The sequence below is a fragment of the Poecilia mexicana genome, unplaced genomic scaffold, assembly GCF_051168715.1.
Source record: "Poecilia mexicana isolate PSO_F unplaced genomic scaffold, ASM5116871v1 scaffold_12, whole genome shotgun sequence".
Taxonomy (NCBI): Eukaryota; Metazoa; Chordata; class Actinopteri; order Cyprinodontiformes; family Poeciliidae; genus Poecilia; species Poecilia mexicana.
Window position 1 is genome coordinate 24,671,032 of NW_028263381.1, and position 18,145 is coordinate 24,689,176.

The 18,145-nt window shown below is 40.5% G+C and overlaps 1 protein-coding gene across 1 annotated transcript; it reads left to right on the forward strand.

Moving 5' to 3' along the window:
- Positions 1 to 718: 718 nt before the first annotated feature.
- Positions 719 to 16,865, forward strand: LOC106911621 (NLR family CARD domain-containing protein 3-like). Its single transcript, XM_088011155.1, has 10 exons — positions 719 to 809; positions 1,656 to 1,787; positions 1,941 to 2,060; positions 3,025 to 3,103; positions 3,264 to 3,492; positions 3,636 to 5,427; positions 7,168 to 7,341; positions 11,012 to 11,185; positions 12,846 to 12,892; positions 13,040 to 16,865. Exons 2-10 carry the CDS (start codon positions 1,699 to 1,701, stop codon positions 13,561 to 13,563), a joined length of 3,228 nt encoding a protein of 1,075 aa, XP_087867281.1. The 5' UTR covers positions 719 to 809; positions 1,656 to 1,698; the 3' UTR covers positions 13,564 to 16,865.
- The last annotated feature ends 1,280 nt before the right edge of the window (positions 16,866 to 18,145 follow it).

Here is an 18,145-nt window from a genome sequence, read left to right on the forward strand (position 1 = left end):
AAACTGGATTAAACCTGTTCACATTACACTAAACTGGATTAAACCTGTTCACAGTTACACTAAACTGGATTAAACCTGTTCACATTACACTAAACTGGATTAAACCTGTTCACAGTTGCACTAAACTGGATTAAACCTGTTCACATTATACTAAACTGGATTAAACCTGTTCACATTACACTAAGCTGGATTAAACCTGTTCACAGTTACACTAAACTGGATTAAACCTGTTCACATTACACTAAACTGGATTAAACCTGTTCACCAACTGTTGCTGAATGGAGGAGAAACTGAAACATGACAACATGATGGAGCGTCTGACTGAAAAACTAGACATGAAAGTAGATTATGAAATATGTAGTTTGGACAATAAATACTAAATCTGAAAATTAATTGTTAATATGGAAAATAAATTTTTAGTTTGCTAAATAAATATTTATTTTGAAACTAAATATTTAGTTTGTATGCATTGCCACATTTTTCACTGTGAAATGCTAAATATACTAAAATACTGATTTTTGTTTTACAGTCAATCAACTCTATAGTGATGATTAAAAGTAAGTACAAAATCATTTTTATCAGAAGTTCCTCATGACGACTTTATCAACCTGCCTCTGATTTCTGACTTCCACTTCATAGTTCTGCAGCTCTGAAAGAAGAAACTACCACCCGGGTGAACTGTGATGTCATAAGTTATGCAACATCGGACACATTTACTTTCAGTTTCAATTTACTTCTCTAGGCGTGGCTCCAGTCTGGTTGTTGTGTCTGTTTGTTGTTAAGATGTCCTCCATCAACTCCATCAAACGGTAAGTTTGTTTAGTTTCCTACTTGGTTTTTTCATTTTAATTTACAGTCCTGTTTGTTTGTGTTCTCTGATGTTTGGAGAACAGGTTCATTTTATTGTTCAGCTCAAAGTTTCATCTCTCTGCTGTTTGAAGGTTAATCTACAGGATTATTAGATTACTGATGAACTGGAATCAAACAACATAATGAACAGCGGATGTTTCTTTGTTTTCTCTGAACAAATTGATTCATGTTTTCATTTCCTGGTATCAAACTCCGTTATCCACCATTAAAGACAGAAACAACAGTATCTTGTTGCTTCCTTTCAAAATAATATGTTGTTATATATCATTATTATTATAAAATATTACTATTGAAATGTGTTCAGTTCAGTCAGATTATTAAAAAGGTCATCTTTGTTGCACAGATAATCCACATGTAGAGTATCATTAATACAGGAAGTATAAAAGATACAGCAACGATAGCTGCTGCTGTTCCGGTTGAATCAGTGAATGTAAATGTTGCTCCATGTCTCCATCTAGTGGACTGATAGTAGAAGTGCAGGTTGAACCAGTGAATGTAAATGCTGCTCCATGTCTCCATCTAGTGGACTGATAGTAGAAGTGCAGGTTGAATCAGTGAATGTAAATGTTGCTCCATGTCTCCATCTAGTGGACTGATAGTAGAAGTGCAGCAGCTGATGCAGCTTCCTCTGCCTTTCTGCTGTCTGACTGCATTCACCTGACACTGATATGAAGCAGAGAAGAAGAGCCAATCAGAGGAGGAGCAGCTGATCTTTTTCCAGCACTAATGATGTAAAGGATGATCAGAGTTGATGTGCAGATGAATGATGTGTGTTTCCTCTGCAGGTGAAGCTAGAAAGTGTGTGTGAGCTGATGTGAATTCAGCAGCATGGATCAGTGTGAGGACAGAGAGGAGGGAGTCCCTCCCTCTAAAACCACTCTGTGTGGGGAAGATGAGAGCCAGAGCAAAGGTCAGAGGTGAGGTCACCATCTCTAACTGTCCACAGCCCTTTTCACACAGCGTTCACTATATCAGGCCAAAACAGACGTGGTGATGAAGCTGCTGCTGCTCCTCTTTGCTGCTTCATCCAGACTGAACAGATTCAGTTTTAATCATCATGTTTCTGTCAGGATCCATCAGAGACTCAGACCAGAACCAGAACCAGAACCCAGCTGTGTGTCCTTTAAGAGCGACTGGTCAAAGGATGATTTCATGAACTTTAAATCTCCTGGATCTCCACCATCAGAGAGGTGAGCTGTTTCTAACTGCTGTAAACTGAACCAGTAAGTTTCAGATGTTCCCAGTTATATTTACAGAGTTTTGATCCATTATCTAAACCAGCTGCTCTGTTCTAATGAAAACACCTTCATATCTTCATCTCTGGGTGATGATGATGATGTTCTGCTGCTTCCTGGCTCCATGTCAGACTAACAGTGGGACACATTTCCACCAGCCACTGGGAAATACCTGGTAAACCAGTCTGGTCCATCAGGACTTGGTTCCTGTGTGCATTGTGAGATCAGTTCAGCAGGAAGGAAAGCTTCATGATGTGGTTGGTGAGATCTGCTGGAACTCAACCAGACTGAGCTGATGTGGACCATCAGAGGTTCTGCTGGTTCTTAGTGGATCAGCAGGAACATTAAATCTTTACTTGGATCATCTGGTTCACTGCTCACATCCAGATATCACTTCATGGACCTTTACCTTCTGATTGTCTCTGTGTGGACAGATATAATGTGAGCTCACTGGCTTCCAGGATCTACAGGATCCATTTTAAATCCTCTAGAACATCCAGGAGAGGATCCCACATGGACACACCCACATATCTCAGAGCTCCTCCATGCCCACATCACCTCAGATCCAGTCATCAGAACCTGATGGATGTCCCACACTGTCCTGAAGACCTGTGTGGACAGAGCCTTCACTTCCACTGTCCCCAAGCTCTGGGACTCTGTCTCCACCAGCATCAGATCTGCTGACAGTGTGGACAGTTTGAAGTCCAAGTTCAGCACCAACTTTTTAAAATGTCTACTGGTGATTCTGGTGTTACTGGTCTTCATCCTTGTAGTTCATCTTCCTCTTTCTAGCTTCTTTGTATTGTGTTCATGTGATGCTCTGTTTTCTGCTTTAATGTGACACTCTTAGTTATTTTATTAGTAAATATTGCTGGATGAATATTTCCTGCCTTCCTGATTGTTCCTGGTTCCTCCACAGAGTGGACCAGCAGAGCTCAGAGGTTCCCAGTGGTCCGTCTGCCCAGCAGCATCATACACACCTGGACTCCATATTTATGGTCTGTACATGAACAACAACTACTTTTCCATGGTTCTGTTCACAGTCGTCTCCATGCTGCACTTTGTAGACCAGAGGACTGTCAGTCTGTCCAACATCCATCTGGTGTTTGGCTCCATGATTTCAGTCTGATGTTTCCTTCATCTATTATTCTGTTCCAGCTGCTGGAGGAAAACATTGTCACTTTTGTGAAGAACGAGCTGAAGAAGATCCAGAAGGTTCTGAGTCTAGATTACCCAGAATGCTTAGAGAGTCAGAGAGATGATGATGAGGTGTTGAAAGTTGATGATGAAGAGCAGAGGAGGAGCAGCAGAGAGGCAGTGATGAAGATCACACTGAACTTCCTGAGGAGGATGAAGCAGGAGGAGCTGGCTGACCGTCTGCAGAGCAGTAAGAGGATTTCTACAAAGATTTGACCTGATGGATAAATGACACATTTACTGATGTCTGAAGAAATGGAATCACATTTATTTAAATCACCTTCAGATGATGATTTTGTTTCATTCCTGATTTTACTTTTTGTGTTATTTTAGAACATCTTGCTGCAGTTTGTCATCATCAACTTAAATCTGGTCTGAAGAAGAAGTTCCAGTCTGTGTTTGAGGGGATTGCTAAAGCAGGAAGTCCAACCCTTCTGAACCAGATCTACACAGAGCTCTACATCACAGAGGGAGGGACTGGAGAGGTCAATGATGAACATGAGGTCAGACAGATTGAAGCAGCATCCAGGAAACCACACAGACCAGAAACAACATTCAGACAAGAAGACATCTTTAAAGTCCCACCTGGAAGAGATCAACCAATCAGAACAGTGATGACAAAGGGAGTGGCTGGCATTGGGAAAACAGTCTTAACACAGAAGTTCACTCTGGACTGGGCTGAAGACAAAGCCCACCAGAACATCCACTTCATATTTCCATTCACCTTCAGAGAGCTGAATGTGCTGAGAGAGAAAAAGTTCAGCTTGGTGGAACTTGTTCATCACTTCTTTACTGAAACCAAAGGAATCTGCAGCTTTGAACACTTCCAGGTTCTGTTCATCTTTGATGGCTTGGATGAGAGTCGACTTCCGCTGGACTTCCACAACAAGGAGATCCTGACTGATGCTACAGAGTCCAGCTCAGTGGATGTTCTGCTGACAAACCTCATCAGGGGGAAACTGCTTCCCTCTGCTCTCCTCTGGATAACCACACGACCTGCAGCAGCCAGTCAGATCCCTCCTCAGTGTGTTGGCGTGGTGGCAGAGGTCAGAGGGTTCAATGACCCCCAGAAGGAGGAGTACTTCAGGAAGAGATTCCAAGATGAGCAGCAGGCCAGCAGGATCATCTCCCACATGAAGACGTCACGAAGCCTCCACATCATGTGCCACATCCCAGTCTTCTGCTGGATCACTGCTACAGTTCTGGAGGATGTGTTGGAGAATAGAGAGGGAGGAGAGCTGCCCAGAACCCTGACTGAGATGTACATCCACTTCCTGGTGGTTCAGACCAAAGTGAAGAAGATCAAGTATGATGGAGGAGCTGAAACAGATCCACACTGGAGTCCAGAGAGCAGGAAGATGATCGAGTCTCTAGGAAAACTGGCTTTTGATCAGCTGCAGAAAGGAAACCTGATCTTCTATGAATCAGACCTGACAGAGTGTTGCATCGATATCAGAGCAGCCTCAGTGTACTCAGGAGTGTTCACACAGATCTTTAGAGAGGAGAGAGGGCTGTACCAGGACAAGGTGTTCTGCTTCGTCCATCTGAGTGTTCAGGAGTTTCTGGCTGCTCTTCATGCTCAACTGACCTTAATGAATTACGGTTTCATCCTGATGAAAGAAACTGCAACATCTAAGAAGTCTTTATTAATTAATAAACCTAAAATGAAGTCTCTCCATCAGAGAGCTGTTGACCAGGCCTTACAGAGTCCAAATGGACACCTGGACTTGTTCCTCCGTTTCCTCCTGGGACTTTCACTGCAGACCAATCAGAGACTCCTACAAGGTCTGCTGATACAGACAGGAAGTAACTCACAGACCAATCAGGAAACAGTTCAGTACATCAAGGAGAAAATCAGTGAGAATGTGTCTGCAGAGAAAAGCATCAATCTGTTCCACTGTCTGAATGAACTGAATGATCGTTCTCTAGTGGAGGAGATCCAACAGTCTCTGAGTTCAGGAAGTCTCTCCACAGATAAACTGTCTCCTGCTCAGTGGTCAGCTCTGGGTTTCATCTTAGTGTCATCAGGAAAAGATCTGGATGTGTTTGACCTGAAGAAATACTCTGCTTCAGAGGAGGCTCTTCTGAGGCTGCTGCCAGTGGTTAAAGCCTCCAACAAAGCTCTGTAAGGACACATATTGTTACTGCAGGTATTGTTGATAGGTAGAAATCTGCTAATGATGAGGTTAACATTTAGTTATATTTTGTCAGTTTATTTATTGGTGCATTGTTTCCTCAATGTCAGCAGCTGGCAGTTGATGAGTAGACGAGAGACAGGCTCTTGTCAGTGACTGTCCTCGCAAGGACGTAGATCCCATCTCATTATTGGGTGGACCACAAACAGGGAAACTTTTTAAGAGGAATTTTGGGGGGTGGTAAAGTTACAGTAAAATGTAACATAAAATCTGGTTTAAATTTTTTGTGTGTGTTCAAGCTGTACCACCAAAAATGACTTGTAAGTAGCAATGAATAACAAAAGTGTTTTCTCAGTAAACAACCTGTTGAGACCCATAGAAGTCAAACTAAGATTCAAATGTCAAATTTTGCTTAGATATCAGTTTGGTTCAGTCTCACAGATCTAATCTCTGTTACACCTTTACAAAAACTTAAGGCTCTAAATAAAAACAAGTTTTAATAAGTAACTCCACTTAATACATTTCCTCATAAATATTGATTTATTGCAGTGGTTCTCAATACAAGTCATGTGTTATTTAAATTATACCTTAAGTTGCTTTAACCATTTATTTTTGATGGGGTTTTTCTTGTCCTGGATGGTTGAGAACCTATGAATATATAGGAATTGAATATTTGGGAAGTATCATAACTTAAACTCAAAGGTCACCACCAGAGTTTTCTAGAAAAATATTCAGATTTTATTTTGTGGTTTTAAAGGCTCTACATTGAATATGATAAGAAATGAAGACATACTCTATTTTGTTTTACTGTCAGCTGCAATAGCCCCTCTGCTCTCGGCTCCCATACTGAGCTGTCAGCTAGTGGTAACGCTCAGCCGCTCCCATTTCACACCCTTCTTATTAAAGTAAGAGTTAGAGAGCTAAATATAATTTAAATATTGGCTACCTTCAACAGAAAAAGGAGCTAAGTCCATGAAAGCAATGTAGCAGTTTAACTAGTTTTGATTTCCAAGGCATTAGGTGGCAGTTTATCATGATTCAGCCAAAGTAATGAAATAACAAACTGTTTATTGTCAATGTGTTTCTTCCTATTGAGTAGAGAAAGTAAATAAAAACATGTTACACGTCTTTTGCTTTAAGTATTTAGTTACTGGAGGGTTTTTTGTTGGTGCTGCAGAGCCACAGCAACGGTTAGCTTCTCACTTCAGCGGCTCTAACAGAACCGGTTCCATTCAGCAGCACAGCTGTCACTCCTCCTACAATTTGGACTGAACCATTGTTCTAACAATAATGGGGGGGGACCTACAAATGCATTCTTATTTTTTTTCTTAGATGAATGGCAGATTTACTTCGTTCTTTGTTTCTATTGACAATTCTAGACTTTTCCAAGATTAGGGGGGTCTGGAGCCCCCAGGAATTTATGCCTGTGTGTTCACAATGTTACATGTTAAAGCAACAGAAATCCTCTTCTTTCTGTTGAAAGATACACTGGATCAATGCAGTTCATTGTAGAATTTCGTAGTTCTCTCGACAGCATCCTTGTTGCCAGTTGTTCACTTCTTCAAGGCTGGAGGCCCAAATATGGAATGGACAAATTCACAATAAAGATATAATAAAGTTGTGAAAAATACAACATTTTCTTCAATCAGTCCTAAAAGAACATTGTTGACTGGAAAGGAAAATATTAGTGTCAATAGTTTAATACCAGATTTTCCTCCCTGTCTCCTCAGACTGAGTGACTGTAACCTCTCAGAGAGAAGCTGTGAAGCTCTGTCCTCAGTTCTCAGCTCCCAGTCCTCCAGTCTCAGAGAACTGGACCTGAGTAACAACAACCTGCAGGATTCAGGAGTGAAGCTTCTCTCTGCTGGACTGAAGAGTCCAAACTGCAACCTGGAGACTCTCAGGTAAAATGTTCTTAATTTTTGTGAAACCAGATTTCTGTCCATTACCTTCTATTTGGTAATGGACAGTTCAATGTCTATTACATTAATAGATGTTTGACTGTGAAGTTGATAACCATGAAAAATCTTGACACATAAACATGGCTGTTTTTTTTTATTTACTCCCGGCTGAAAGAACCAAGAAGAGAGATATTTAGTCAGGCAGGGCCGTGCAGAGACCACTAAAGGGGCAGGTGCTCAAAGAAAAAAAAAGGGCACATCTAACCGCATTCTAGGACAGAATATTAACAAAGTCACACATCTTTCAGCGTTTAATAAACAATGATAAATTACAAAATTGTGAGATAATGATGGGTATTTTTCTTGAACCTACATAAAAGAACCACAGACAACGTATATGAATTTTATGGCCAAGCTTTTGCAAAAGGAGAAAAACTCCGTCAACTGCTCCTCCGAGCTGTTCACAGAGTGTTCTGGTCTGGTTCCGCGTGAGCCCCTGTTTTATTGTCAAGGAAAAACAGCCAAGGGGGCAGACAGGAAAAACAACAGAGGTCGTAAAACTTCTAACCCAAACAACTAGCTACCCAGTTCCAGGTGTGTTATCTGATCTATGGTCTGAGCCCGGTTCAAATCTCGGTCAAACTGTTAACAAGACAAAATACGACTGCTCACAGGCAGTTAGGAGGTATTCTGGTTGATAAGAATTTAAGGTCTGAGAAACACAGAGTTAACTGTTTCACATGAAGATGAACAGACAGTCCTGACCTCCAGGTCAGTTCATACACACATAAGGAAGAGAACACTTTAAACAGAAAATCACAACGATCTATAGACTGAATGTGAACTAAAGTAATAACAAAATTATAATACCCAAAAATCTCTAACAATATGTAATCAAAGCTAAGCAAAATCTCTATATAGATCATGCATATGTAGATATTTTATAAGTTATTTCTTTCTGCAGGTCTATTTTGTTATAGGAAAGTATTGCAATATTCAAACCCGCAATTTAGCAAGATATGTAAATCAGAGCGAGACCACCAGACATATTTTGTCTTTACAGAATTACACTATTAAAAATATAAACAAGGGCACAATGCAACCTTTTAGTGACTGTAATCTATAAAAAAGAGCTGCCTGTTTGTTACACTTGCAGTGGAGATGAAGATGGTCCATTCAGGAAAGCAGAGCTGCATCAAACTTTAACGTGGAACTGCAGAAAAAAGACAAAAAAAAAACAAAAGCAAAAATTTAATTGTTAATGCATGTCACCATGAGAAAAGCCTACTGAGTTTTGCTTAATTTTTTTAAAAATAAAATCACACATTTTTGTCTTGTGAAGTGAAACAATTCTTACCAAAATAATTTTGGAAATAATTTCTAACATATTTGCGCCTGTCAGAAATCTTTTGCTATTCTAAGTTTTTGTTTGTGACTCAAAGTTTTGCTTGTGATTCTGAAAGACTTCGTGGGCAGGGCCCAAAATTGCAACAAAAGACTTCAAAAGATTGATGTGTGCAAATAAAAGTTTGTTTGGCAAATATTTTTTTAAGTTCATGAGACAAAAAATAGATATTTAATTCAAAAAAGCTTTTTAAACAAAACTTTTTGTTTAAAAAAACTAAATTATTACAATTCAAAAAGTTTTGATTACAATGTTATTTTTCTTGAATGAGATTAGTTTGTTTTTTTCATTGAATTATTGGGGGAAAAAAATAACTTCACACTCTGCGAACCAGACCCTAAGCTTACTTAAAGTCTGGATTGAGTTTTTCCCCTTCATTAATGACACACTTTTATTACATACATTATAGCTATCATGGTAATTAGGGCAAGTCATTTTTAATTCTAAATGAATATCTTTCTCCTTCAAGATACATTTACCTAATGCTAGAATAAATGCAATGTACATTATGCAGCAAAGCAAATTAGAAGATCTGACATATATCCATTATGGAGATAAGTTTTGGAGGGGCTATGTGCCCTTATTGCATAAGCAATACTGAAGAATGGCTGCCATCATTAACGATACAGGGAAGAAGCTTTTCAGTTATCTTGCTTTGCTAGCAAAGTCGTTAGCTAGCAGCTAGCTAATAGCACAACAACAACAGCCTAATGTCTGTATGATAAAAATACTGAATGATAGATAAGAACAGTTTTTCCTCACCTGGCTGTCTCCTCCCGCTCAGCAGTTTTTCAGAGAAAGGCAGACAGAGGCCTGTCATTACCTCTCTGCTTAAACCGCTTCTCTGTGCTGAAGCAGAAATGATACTTCAACGTTTTCCGTCATCTGACAAGTAGCAAGTCTACTCCACTTTATTCACCAAAAACGTTTTTTTTTTAATTCACCAAAAACTGTTCTGTAATCTGGAACATTCGGTACATTGAGCTCCAGTTAGTCGCCTTATCTCACTGTACGAGAGGCAACTGGGTCATGCGTCACGGGCAAAAGGTCAAAGGCAACAAGGTGATCGGCTTATTATGTTGTACAAAAGAATCCCCAACTAAAAACCAAATATTTTTAGTACATGTTATGTGTCAGAAGAGGGCTTAGGTAATAATAATACCCCAAAAAAGAAAAAAATTGACAAAATGGGCACTTGGGGGGCAAGTAGCAAAAGGTGCTCAAACCCCCCTAACCCCCCACTTTGCACGTGCCTGTAGTCAGGTGGAGACCCTGTTTCCACTGACAGTAAAGCTCTTGGTAATTGACAAGTTGCTGCATTCTAGGTGAACAAAGGATCACAGATAATTTCAATCAGCAGTTTTTACTTATCCATTCTACATGTGACAAATGTAGATTTTTTCATTACCTACTGAATAAACTAAAGTTTCATTACTATTTTAGGTTATTAACAGACTAAGCACCAGTTCCTTGATTGTTTTCCTCTCGTGAAATGACCAGTTCAGACCTTGGGCTTGTTAAGGAAGAATTTCTGAATTAGTTCATTTTGGAATAGTCTGGCTCTATCTTCCTCTTTTGGATCCCAGGTCCTCCTGGCGGTCTGTGTGTAGCCACAGAGAAAAACAACAATGAGTGTAGACGTCAAAGAATTTACAAAGTTTAATCCAATAGAAGACAACGTATGAAATTACACAGAAACTGCAGAACAACGGAGACATGCATCCATTTACCTGATACAAATGGAAAAAAGAAGAAGGAAAGAAAGAAAGAAAAGCAAAAACGTGCAAGGACATCTTTGGAGAATCAAAGAGCAAATCCTAATTTGTTACTCTTTGTGGAAAGTTTTATTTTCTTTTCTTTAATTTATTCAAATAAGGCGTATCTTTGCTCATCCAACCTGGAGCTATCTCTGACCCTCTCTCTAAAGCCATTTGCCCCATTGTCTAAATAAAGTGGAAGCAGAGCTTCTCCCGAACTCCTGCTGGTTTACGGCTTTCACAGATCAGTGTGAAAAGCTGGAACTTTTTCCTGATTGTTTCCCAGACAGACAAAGGGCAGATCAAAGATCTTAGCAAATGATCTGCTGTAACTACAAGTAAAATAAAGGTCAATAGGGCAGAATAAGTTATTAATTTTAAAACTTTAATTAGGCTATTTCAATCAAGACATGTTAAGTTTTAAAACTAGCTTATTTTAAATTTATTTTCTTAACATGCTCTACCTCAATGTTCTCATTTTCTCCTCATGTGATGATTTGTGTGTCTGCAGCTTATCAGGCTGTTTGGTCTCAGAGGAAGGCTGTGCTTCTCTGGCCTCAGCTCTGACCTTTAACCCCTCCCATCTGAAAGAGTTGGACCTGAGCTACAATCATCCAGGAGACTCAGGAGTGAAGCTGCTGTCGGCTGGACTGGAGGATCCAGACTGGAGACTGGAAGCTCTCAGGTATGGAGGAACCTGCTGCAGGAGCAGAGAAGGTCTGATAGAGGAGGAAGAGGAGAAACGTCTTTAGTCAGTCTGATGGAAAAATTTGAAGATGTATATTTATTATGCTATTTAAATATTTAATTTGGAACCATGGGATTTATAAATGAATAAATAAATAAAATGATGAAAATATGATGTGACATTCTGAATTTCTCTTCGTCTCTTATGACAGTTAAATTATTCTAAACATGATTGATAAATTTAACTGTGAAACTCTGCAAACCGCATTCAATGACAGTCATGGAAAACCTTGAAAGTCATGCTATTTTATGTTTCATTTTCAAGGCCTGGAAAGTAATGGAATTTGTAAATAAAGGCAAAAAATGTGTGCATTTCTGTGGATCTTGTTTTGGTTTTGGACATTGAGGACTTAGAATTTTATTTCAAAACCAGACAAGACTGCAACTGTGGAAATGTTACTAAATTGCAAGCATATTTTCCAGTTTTTTTGTCAATATCCTTGTTTTCACTGGATGCATAACATATTGATTCAAATCCAACCAATAATGTGACTTACTAATTACGTGTTTCTGATACCGCTGTCAGCCATCACCTCGTCCCCTTTAACTTACACGCTTTCCTTCAAAATGTTGGCCAGTGTTTGTGGAGAAGATGACTGTCTAATCAGTGGTAATACATTTCCCAACATAAATCATAAGAAAGCACATAATGACATGTAAATTAAGCAGCGCTTTGCCTTCAGAGATAGTAGGGAGTATGCCCAACTTTTATCGTCACTTAGAAAGGAAGCTCAAAGAAACAAGTTATGTGGAAGTGATGTTAGCAAAGCTAGCTGTACAGTAACAAATATGTTGCATGATAAAAGCAGACACTGCGACTACTGTGCGGAGGTGTTGGCTGAGGTTTCGCACATGTACAACAATGGTGTCACCAAAGACTGCAAAATAGTGATGTGACATTTAGTATGAACAATAAGACTGGAGCCTGACTGAGAGCCAGTCTTCGTTTTTATAATGCTCTGCAAACACTGCAGTAGCTATCATTATTCTGATTTATTAAATACATGTATTTATTTAGTCATCGAATAAGCTTTCTGTTAAAGATTAGTGGTGTTGTGGTGTGGAGTCTGTCTCTTCATAGAAACAATTAATTATACATATATGTACAACCTTATGTTTGCATTGCTGCTAATATGTTTTTTCTGTGTGTATAGACATTATCACAGGATTCCTCAGTCAATATAATGACACTTTTCAATTCATACCTGTCTGTGTGGGCTTCATTTCTACACTTTTTGTCATTTAGTTTTCCTCCCTATCTGCCTTTACTACACTTTTACATGTTCACTAGTTCAGCTTGGTGGGGTTAGGTCTTTCAGTCATGCACTTTTCTTTCTGATCCTGTTGTATATGGATCATGGAAAATTATATTAAATTTCATGGAAAATCTCTTCACCAACCAGGACCATCATGGGCTGGGTGGGGCTTCCACTGATGGATCTACTAAGAAAATACAAGAAGCTGATTGACTGATGGATAAGAAGTTAAATTATACAGATTAATGAAATCATAATAAGACAATGTGTGTCTGAGAGACATGTAATGTCCATGTTTGCTGCTGAAAGAGACTGATGGTCTGACCCCCCTCCTCCTTTCAGGGTGGAGCCTGCTGGACGCCCATTCTTGACACCAGGTCCATGGAGATGTAAGTGTGTTTTTCATCTGATTCATGACAACAAAGCAGCTCACATTCAACCATCTTCAAACTGTCACATCACTCATTCAGGATCATCATCAAAGATCAATAAATGATCAATAACTGCAGCTGGATTGTGTTTGTTCTCTCCATCAGATTCCTGTCAACTCACCATCGACACAAACACAGTGAGCAGAAACCTCAAACTCTCTGAAGACAACAGGAAGGTGTCATTTGTGAATGAGCTTCAGTCATATCCTGATCATCCAGAAAGATTTGATTATTATCCTCAGCTGCTGTGTAGAACTGGTCTGACTGGTCGCTGTTACTGGGAGGTCGAGTGGAGAGGAGAAGTTGATATATCAGTGAGTTACAGAAGAATCGAGAGGAAAGGAGACTGGAGAGGCTGTTGGTTTGGAGCGAATGATCATTCCTGGAGTCTGAGATGCTCTGATGATGGTTTCTCTGTCTGGCACAAGAACAGACAAACTCGTCTCTCCTCCTCCTCCGTCTCTAACAGAGTATCAGTGTATGTGGACTGTCCTGCTGGTATTCTGTCCTTCTACAGAGTCTCCTCTGACTCACTGATCCACCTCCACACCTTCAACACCACATTCACTGAACCTCTGATTCCTGGATTCTGGATCTGGTTTCCTGGTTCTTCATTGTTTCTGTGCTGAGCTGAGTCTAAAGAGTCTAGTTGTAAAATTCAGCTTGATTTAAAGCGGAACTCACAATTTACTCAAAGGGGATCTGTCACAGGAATCAGGTAAAATATGTTACACCACTTAATTTGATAGAAAAATAAATATCCAACCACTCAATATGATATTTGTTGATTTTTAGCAACAATGATTTATAAAAAAAAAACCCACAATACTAAGAAATAATAATAGTTATTCTGATAAATAGATCAGTAACCAAAAATCCCTCGAAAATAATATTAGGTTAGATTTAAATCACTCAGTTTGTGAAGTATTTCTCAGTTCTAATCCAAAGTCCCAATTCAAAATGAAAAATCCGAAACATCAAAAACTCCCCAAAAAGTTGAGAAAAAACAGTGGTACCACCAAAAGTCCCCAAAAAGAAAAGTACAATCCAGATCTCACCGGGATCTCACTGGGAGCATCTTTCTGTCCTCTTGCACCAGGCGGCGTTTCCTGGGTGCAAGCTCCGATCCAGTTTCTAAAATGCATGATCTGTGGCGCTGGGGCAAACTTTGATTGCCGTTTTATGTATTTTATTTGATTTTGTTACTTGTTTTAAACATTCAATCAAGTCAAGTCTCCTGCTGCACAGATGTGACGGTGAGCATCTTCCTTTCAGGTTGCGCCACTGTGTGCCGATGCACACGCCCCTTTTTATTTACTAATTTCAGCCACACCAAAAATCAGCCTGATACTGCCCGAAATCAGTTTTAAAAAGTTGAAATTCTAGATAATTTTAACAATGAAATAGCAACTTTTCTATAAAACTGTTTGATACTTTTACTTTTTAATGTATTTTTGAGAAAAAAACAAACATAGTGGTTATGTTACAATCACCGCCCCTCCCCAGCCAGAGGTAAGGGAGGCTTAACTCCAAAATAAGTCTTTAAGTTAACCACATTAACTGTGTCTGTTCCTTTGTGCTGGTCTTTCCACTGGAGTTTACTGGGCCTATCTGTTTCCTCACTGTAGCTGGTACTGACCACTTTGGTGCTAGCTTTAAGGAAAAACTATCTTACTTTGGAAAGGGGGTGAGACCTTACCCAAACCAAATCTCCCGGCCGGAGCTGTGCACGCCTCCTGCAGGCATTGTAGTATTTAGCTTGTCGGGTTTGACTTATCCCAACTTTCCGTTTGACTTCTTCATCTCATTGTGTCACTCCAACAATTTGTATACAGTTTGCTGAGGTGATGGTGGTTTGGCTATCATCCTCTCCAATGGCCCTTGAAGTTGATGTCCCAACATTAACTCAGCAGGGGCTTTCCCTGTGGTTTTATGTTGAGCACCATTGATGGCAAAACGGAACTCCCAGATATGTTGGTCCCATAGATTGTGATGCTTTCCAACAAATGAGGCTATCATTGTTTTGATAGTTAGGGCTAACATTTCCTTTTTTACTTAACCTGGACATGGAAAAGGTCCCTCTCGACCCCACTAAGGGACAACGGTGTAAAGAAAATGGATGGATGGATGGAAAAGGTCCCGTCAAGTCGCCCCCGAGATTTTCCCAGGGTTCAGTTAGAGGTGTGGGTTGCAGAAAACCAGCTGGAGCTTGATTGTCTTGTTTGTACTTCTGACAAACTGCACAGATCTTTACATGAGTCCACACATCCTTACGGACTGACGGCCACCATACAACTTCCAACAACCTGAACAGTGTCTTTAGCCTGCCCAGATGTCCACTCAATGGACGAACATGGAAGTACTGAAAAAACTGAGGAATTGAAGACTTGGGAACCACCAGCTGATATTTCATGCCATCTTTTGTGGGGTTTCCTATACCAGAGATCATGAACATTGTAGAAGAGGCTCCTCTCAGGTCTCTGGTATCTGGGATCTTGAACCATATCCATGAGGTCCAAGTCTTCTTCCTGAGCTTCCTTGATTTCTGCTAATGATAGGGGTAAGACTAACAAGGCTCAAGCAGAATTCAGGGCTACATGTGGCGGTCCAGCCGGGTCAGTAGGCATTGGCATTGCTCGGGACAGTGCATCAGACACTACACTGTGCATTCCTTTTCTATAGTGTCCTTCAAAATTGAAGTCTTGCAACATCAGCACCCAGCGTGTTAACTTTGAACTGGTTTTGGGGCAATTGAATGTCCAGGTTAGGGCAGCATGGTCAGTGTAAATGGCAAACTTTGTACCCACTACAAAATGTCTCCACTTTTTTACAGTCCAAACAACCGCCAAGCATTCCTTCTCAGAGGTGGAATAGTTGTGCTCTGCTCCCTTCAATGATCTTGAAGCAAAAGCAATGACTTTTTCTCCATCAGGGGTTGGTTGGACCAGGACAGCCCCCAGACCAACATCATTGGCGTCTGTATGAATTTCGAATGGTAACTCAAAATCTTGCTGCCCCAGTATGGGTGACTCCACCAGAGCTTTCGTCAGCATCATGAAAGCAAGTTGGCAGTCCACTGCCCACTCCCACCTGGCATCTTTTTTGAACAGGTGATAAAGAGGTGTAGCTATGTCTGTGAAATGTGAGATGAACTTGTGGCACCAGCCAACCATCCCAAGAAATATCTGGAGAGTTTTATGGTTAGTTGGAGTTGGATAAACCATAATGGGATGGGGTTTTTCTGGATCCACTTGAATACCTTCCGCTAATACAATGTATCAACGGGCTGAACAACAGTTCAGATTACCCACCCTTTTTGGAGTCCTTAGAAGGGGTTCTGGAGAGTGCACCTCCTGGGGACTTCCTTGTTCTGCTGGGGGACTTCAACGCTCATGTGGGCAATGACAGTGAGACCTGGAGGGGCGTGGTTGGGAGGAACGGCCCCCCCGATCTGAACTCGAGTGGTGTTCTGTTGTTGGACTTCTGAGCTTGTCACGGATTGTCCATCACGAACACCATGTTCAGGCATAAGGGTGTCCATATGTGCACTTAGAACCAGGACACCCTAGGCCGCAGTTTGATGATCGATTTTGTCATCGTTTCATCGGATCTGCGGCCATATGTCTTGGACACTCGGGTGAAGAGAGGTGCGGAGCTGTCCTCCTCCTTTCACCAGTCCGCCATCCAACGCAGCATCTGCCTTTTCCTACTGCCTCCCCTGGAACCAAAGTACCTTTCCCCCAGGTCCAGTTCACCTTCCAGCAAGTAAAACCTTATTAGTAAATGCTAGACTATCTATTTTCTCGAACCCTGAACTCACCTTACCTGTTCCCCTTTGTATCCAGAGATCCAGTAGTGCCCGTGACGAGAACAAGTTCCAGACACCGGTACTGTTTGCACTCTGTATTATAATAAATCACCTTAACATTTACCTGTCTCCGGAGTTGTGTTTTGCACATGTGGGCTAAAAGAATTAGTCCCATCATGACAATTTGTGCATGGGTAAAAATATTTGCGCATGTGTAAAAATATCTGTGCGTGTGTAATACTGGATTTGTAAACCTTAAAGATAAACTAAACCCTCTCCTACGCCTATAAATGTTGAAAAAGTATGCACAAGTATCCTGGTACACACACACAAAACTGCATTTACACACAGATCCGGTTACAACTCCAGAAGTATTTTTGAAACTCATTTGACGCTTCGGGGAAGCTCCCAGATTTGTGTGTAGATGATGCGTTTACATGCTAGTAAAAGCTGGGACATCTGAGTTTTGCTCTGAGTCTAGTGTTTTTAGCCTCTACTGTTTCTCATTGTGCCGAAGTGGCAAATACGTTATTTTGGTGGAAAACGGAATATCTCAGCACTTCCTTATAATATCCTAAAATTATTTACAGACATATTGTGCGTTTTGAGCGGTACAGGAGACTAAGTGGTCTGAAAAAGGACCACTGGGTGGCGGAATGGTTCGCTGGCCGGAAAAAAAGCCAGGCAAACCCAGAAGCAAGACGGAGCCTCCTGGTGGTCTGTCTTTTGAAGAAAGTAGGAGCTAAACCTGCAGGCTTTGCTCTCCAATTATAATGAGACATGGAGTAATTATAAATGGTTTCAGATTATGTTTTATATGTCTGGTATTTTGATACTCTGCCCTCCTCATACGTTTCTGTTAGCGGGAAATCGGTGTTGGACAAAAAAGATCTGATTACTTCATCTCCACAAAATTTTAAATATAAACTTAATGATAAAAGTAATTTAATTTTATCTGCTGCTGACAACAGCAGACATGGCTCAGTTTAATGTGACCCAGCATGTTGGAGAAGGAAGAGAGGAAAATATTCTGCTTCTCTGATGTATTCTGATGGATGGAAACTTCTGAATTTGAAGAAAGTATTAAAAATGTCTCCAACAAATATTTTTATTTTTTATTTTTGAATCATGACCTCTTGACCTTATCTGAGGCAGTGAGTCCTGCAGAGCTTCAGATGTGGTTCTGGTTCTTCTGGACCTCCTGATGAGTCCTTGATGAGTTCTTGGAGTGGTTCTGGTGGGTCGGCCTCTCCTGGAAGGTTCTCCACTGTTCCATGTTCTCCATGTTGGATCCTGGTTCTACTGAGGTTCTCTGGAGTCCAGAACCTTACAGATGGTTCTGGAACCGTTTCCAGACTGATAGATGTCAGAGACTTTGTTTCTCTGCTGGTTCTGAGTTTTTT